This window comes from Labeo rohita, chromosome 20 (genome assembly GCF_022985175.1).
Source record: "Labeo rohita strain BAU-BD-2019 chromosome 20, IGBB_LRoh.1.0, whole genome shotgun sequence".
Classification (NCBI taxonomy): Eukaryota; Metazoa; Chordata; class Actinopteri; order Cypriniformes; family Cyprinidae; genus Labeo; species Labeo rohita.
In genome coordinates, this window is record NC_066888.1 from 24,614,076 (window position 1) to 24,620,075 (window position 6,000).

At 35.9% G+C, this 6,000-nt stretch overlaps 1 protein-coding gene across 2 annotated transcripts in view; it reads left to right on the forward strand.

Annotated features, from left to right (window-relative positions):
- Positions 1–5,781, forward strand: part of galnt14 (UDP-N-acetyl-alpha-D-galactosamine:polypeptide N-acetylgalactosaminyltransferase 14 (GalNAc-T14)) — a 46,352-nt gene extending 40,571 nt beyond the window's left edge. Inside the window, exons 14-16 of one of the 2 annotated variants that reach the window (XM_051139337.1) lie at positions 1,859–1,978; positions 2,347–2,662; positions 5,559–5,781. In XM_051139337.1, coding sequence (XP_050995294.1) covers positions 1,859–1,978; positions 2,347–2,505 — 279 coding nt within the window. In that variant the 3' untranslated portion in view covers positions 2,506–2,662; positions 5,559–5,781. The remainder of the gene's footprint in view (positions 1–1,858; positions 1,979–2,346; positions 2,663–5,558) is intronic. The other variant, XM_051139338.1, reaches the window with a different exon arrangement.
- The last annotated feature ends 219 nt before the right edge of the window (positions 5,782–6,000 follow it).

Sequence of the window (6,000 nt, forward strand, 5' to 3'; positions counted from 1 at the left end):
GAACAGCAAATGAGACCACCTTCTCAAAGAGAAGCAAAAAGTGTTTTCTTCCAACATTCTCTCTCTCTCTCTCTATCCGTTTACCATTTAAGTAGAGCTGACATATGAGAGCAGACATCTTTAAATGAACAAGTCTGTAAATGCTCTAGCTTGTTTCCTAATCTAGTTTTCTAATAAATACGGCATTCTATACTATGAATATTGTTGGCTCTGTGATGAATTGCTTATGTTCTTCTATTATAAATCGCTTTGGATGAGTGTCTGCTAAATGCATAAATGTAATGTAAATGCAAACCTACAAACGAAGCTAATAAACTAGAAGATCTTATTAAAGACATTTATTTAGTTTTCCATTTTAAAGAATTATTTGGTATCAGTCCAAACTGTCACAACATTTTAAAGGAATTGTTTAACCAAAAAAAATTGCTGGAAATTTACTTACCCTCAGGCCATCCACGAAGTAGATGAGTTTGTTGTGGAGATATTTGCCATTATATCACTTGTTCACCAATGGATCCTCTGCAGTACAGTTGAAGTCAAAAGTTTACATACACCTTGCAGAATCTGCAAAATGTTAATTATTTACCAAAATAAGAGGGATCATACAAAATGTGTGTTGTTGTTTTTTTATTTAGTACTGACCTGAAAAAGATATATTACATAAAAGATGTTTACATATAATCCACAAGAGAAAATAACAGTTGAATTTATAAAAATTACCCTGTTCAAAAGTTTACATACGCTTGATTCTTAATACTGTGTTGTTACCTGAATGATCCACAGCTGTGTTTTTGTTTGTTTTGTTTAGTGATAGTTGTTCACAGGCCTTGTTTTATCCTGAACCGTTAAACTGCCCGCTATTCTTCAAAAAAGTCCTTCAGGTCCCACAGATTCTGTTTTTCAGTATTTTTGTGTATTTGAACCTTTTCCAACAACTGCATGATTTTGCGATCCATCTTTTCACACTGAGGTGAACTGAGGGACTCATATGCAACAATTACAGAAGGTTCAAATGCTCACTGATGCTCCAGAAGGAAAAACAATGCATTAATAGCCAGGGGTGTACATTTTTCTTTTTTTACCTAAATATTATATGTTTTTTAATTTAGTACTACCCTTCAGAAGCTACAGAAGATACTTACATGTTTCCCAGAAGACAAAATAAATTAAATTGATGTTCAAATTCAAGAAGTTTTCACCCCTTGGCTCTTGTGCATTGTTTCCTTCTGGAGCATCAGTGAGCATTTGAACCTTCTGTAATTGTTGCATATGAGTCCCTCAGTTCACCTCAGTGTGAAAAGATGGATCTCAAAATCATGCAGACATTGCTGGAAAGGGTTCAAATACACAAAAATGCCAAAGAATTTGTGGGAACAGCAGTTTAACTGTTCAGGACAAACAATGGACTTGTGAACAACTAGGTCAGTACTAAATAAAAAATAGCATGCATATTACCTCTTATTTTGGTAAAATAATTAACATTTTTGCAGATTCTGCAAGGTGTATGTAAAATTTTGACCTCAAACTGTAAATGGTTGCCGTCAGAGTGAGAAAAAACATCACAATAATCCACATGACTCCAGTCCATCAACTGACATCTTGTGAAACATAAAGCTGCATGTAATTAAAAAAACAAAGCCATTTTAACTCATCTACATCTTGGATTACCTAAGAGTAAGCTCATTTTCATTTTTGGGTGAACCATTCATTTAAAACATCTGTAAGATCTTTGTATTTACAGCAATGACATGCAATCTGTATAATCTGTGTAATCTTTTAAAAAAGAAATTGCTTTTGCTACTTCATTTAATTCTACACTGGGTCGGTATCAGTAAAGTCTGTGTTCTTTCCCACACAGGAGTGGATCTACACCCATGGACAGCAAATCCGCCAGCAGCAGCACTGTCTGTCTGTTTCCACCACTTTTCCTGCCTCCCAGATCCTGCTCGTGCTGTGCAACATCAGCGACGGCAAGCAGGTACCTCCGCTGCAGTCATTCCCGACGAGAACGCAGGAGACATCCGTGACAGACCATAAATCAGGCCGCACTTAGAAAGCTCCCGGAGGAACCCACTGACATCAGCTCTATGAGTATCAGTCCCAGTGTTAGACAGCCCCTCAGGAGAGGCTTTACTCTCAGGCCGATGTCAGCGTTTCCACACGTCACATTTGTCACGTCAGCGTCAGGGACATGCGGCACACTGTAGCATCAGAAAACATCCGCTTTGTTTGTTGCACAGGGAGGCGTACATATAAGTAAATGCATAAATGTGTGCTACACATTATATGAAAGATACTTTATGCTGTGAACTTACGCATGTGTTCATGTCCCCTGTGTTACTGCAGCGTTGGCAGAAATCTGGCACTCATCTGGAGCACCTGGCGTCTCGTTTCTGCGTGGACAGCGAGATGGCTCTGGATGGCATCGAGAGCAGTAAAATGCTGGTGATCAGCCCATGCGAGCTGTCAGCGCACACTCAGAGATGGGAGATGCCTTTCTCGTGATCCTTCCTCCTTGGCCTCTCCACACCTTTCAGAGCTCAGCTGGAGTCAAAGATGGATAGAGAGGCAGAGAGTGTGAGTGTGTACCTCCAGGAGGGGCTACATCTGTGTCCTGCTGTTCTGCTATGTCCACTCCCTTTGTCTCTTCGGCACACCCCAGGTATGCTGGGATTGCAGGACGTTCTGACTCAATGACATGACCTCATTACTGCCGCTATAATAATGTCTCATTCTACATTTGGGTTTGTCTGATAAAACACAAGTGCTGTGAAGCGCAGAAGGTAACTCTTAAGCAAAACAAATTCAAGTGAGCTTTAGAGATTATCATGCAAATACTTAAAGGTGAAGTGTGTAATTTTGTAATGGTAATATTTTTTCCTATCCCAGTTTAATATGCAAAGTCAAATAGAAGTAAGCTGCTCATGGCTGATTCCCCTAAAGACACTGCGACAATCAAAACATTGCTCTGTTTGTTTGAGCATCTCAACCAGTGCTGCATTTCCAAAAAGCAAAGTAAACTCAATGATCTATATGATTAATTAGGCTCACAATGCTTTTGGGCAGTGTTGTTGTTGTTATCTAAAATTATTAAACATGGTTTTATTCATTTAAACAAAGTAGTATTAAAATAGAATATAAGAGTGAATTAAATTAAAGGGATAGTTCACCCAAAAATTAAAATTCTGTCATTAATTACTCACCTTCATGCCGTTCTAAACCCGTAAGTCCTTCGTTCATCTTCAGGACATAAATTAAGATATTTTCGATGAAATCCAGAGCTCTCTGACCCTGAATATACAGCAACACAACTACCACGTTCAAGGCCCAGAAAGGTAGTAAAAACTTTGTTAACAGTCCATGTGACAGCAGTGATTCATCATATGAAGCTGCGAGAATACTTTTTGTGCGCAAAGAAAACAAAATTAACGACTGCATCAGCAGCACCTCAAGCATGTGTCATGATACTCTTGTGGACATGTGGTGGAGACTGACACGGAAGAGAAGAAAACATTAAATAAAGTTGTTGTTTTTGTTTTCTTTGCACACAAAAAGTATTCTTGTAGCTTCATAAAATTAAAGTTGAGCCACTTATGTCACATGGACTATTTTAACAATGTGTTTACTATCTTTCTGGCCCTTGAAAATGGTAGTTGTGTTGCTGTCTATGCAGGGTCAGAAGCTTTCGGATTTCATCAAAAATATCTTAATTTGTGTTCCGAAAATGAACGAAGGTCTTACAGTTTTGAAACAACATGAAGGTGAGTAATTAATGACAAAATTGTAATTTTTGTGTGAACTATCCCTTTAAAACTTCCAGGAAATGTAACCTGACATAGCAACAGTGGCACAACTAATAGGCAGGATGATCTTTTTTTTTTTAAACAATTGTTTAAAAATATTTTTTATTATTACTTTAGTATCATAATTACATTTAGCTGCGAATTATACCTTTCACCTTTAATTACTGTAATTTATGTTGGAGAAAAGTTACTTTTAAAAGTATATTTATATATTTAAAAGTATATACACTACTAGTCAAAAGTTTTTGAACAGTAAGATTTTTAATGTTTTTCAAAAAAGCATCTTCTGCTCACCATGCCTGCATTTATTTGATCCAAAGTACAGCAAAAACAGTACATTTTTTTTTATTATTATTAAAATAACTGTTTTCTATTTGAATATATTTTAAGATGTAATTTATTCCTGTGATCAAAGATAAACTTTCAGCATCATTACTCCAGTCTTCAGTGTCACATGATCCTTCAGAAATCATTCTAATATGATGATTTGCTGTTCAAGAAACATTTTTATTATGATTATTATCAATGTATAACAGTTGAGTACATTTTCTTTCAGGATTCTTTGATTAATAAAAGTAAGTATTTATCTGAAATAAAAAAAACTTTGTAACATTATACACTATACCATTTAAAAGTTTCTTTATATATATTTTTTCTTTTTGGGAAAGAAATTATAGAAATGATTACTTTTATTTATCAAGGATGCTTTAAATTGTTCAAAAATGATAATGAAGACATTTATAATGCTACAGAATATTTTTATTTCACATAAATACTGTTCTTCTGAACGTTCCGTTCATCAAGAAACCTACTCGGCTGTTTTCAACATAATAATAATAATAATAATAAACATTTTTGAGCAGCAGATCAGAATTTTAGAATGATTTCTGAAGGGTCATGTAACTGGAGTAATGATGCTCAAAATTCAGCTTTAAAATCACAGAAATAAATTACTTTTTAAAATATATTCAAATAGAAAACAGTTATTTTAAATTGTAAAAATGTTTCAAAAATTTACGGATTAAATTAATGCAGGCTTGGTGAGCAGAAAAGACGTATATAATAGAAATTAGAAGTACACTACCAGTTGTTACATTCTGACTTTTTTTAACTGGAATTAAATTATTAGTTACTTTCGAGCTCTGTTTTTTTTTTACTGTGACTTTTTCTGTTATTAGTTGCCTGAGACTCCTCCTCTTCCAAAACGTCAATGCTGAGCTTGGCTTGTTGTGGTTTTTTTTTTTTACTTTCAAAGTGGTGCTTTTTGCTGTGTTTGTCCTGCTGACAGTCTTGCAGTCAGCTTCATTGATTATAATGGGGGTGGCCTAGTTTTGTTGCTTTTGCGTCATGCCACCCGCTTGCAGTGTAGACACTTTGTTGCACACAATGGGCACGCCTTGACTACATTATAGGGAAGGAACAAGTGTAGCTCAGGTATTATGATATATTATACATATAAAAAATATAAATCTTGCTTATTGCACCCAAAATTCGTAACATGCTTAATTTGTACTGCACTATTCCCAGTTATTTTTTGTACAAAAACATTGTTATAGCTTTGTAGATTAAAACGTATAATAAATTCAAATATAATCAGACAGTATTTTGAACGTTTTAGACACACCCTCTATCTTATATTTCAAAAATTGATAAGCCTCATATTAAAGTTCGACATACTTCCATAATAACCAGTCTAACCTATCCAGTCTGCCTGTGTGTGCCTGCGCTGATCTTCTCGTCTGTCTTCCTCCCTAGGTTCCCTAGAGTGTCAATCATACTGATGCTCTCCAGAACAGAGTTTGGCAGCTGGACGCACACAAACTTGTGGGACACACACAGAGTGTGATACACACACTCACACTGGAGAACAGCGCACAACCTTTTTATTTGTTTCGCTTGAATTTACCCCAATACGAAGCACTTGTGAGATACATCTGCTAGCACATCGACATACAATAAATACCCTATTTTTTCTTAACGGCCTTTTGCGTTTCTTCCTCGTCGTCTGGTTGTGTTAAGTAAGCTGTGATCAAAAGTATATTCAAGGTAGTTGTTTACACGATCATCAAAAATAGCAGAATCCCAAACGAATTGCACAGGCAGCCTGCTTTAATTAGCATGTCGGCACAGCCTCATTAGTCCATAATATAATGGCATAGCCGCGGCATGCAGTTGCAGAGAGCAAACTTCTGTTCTG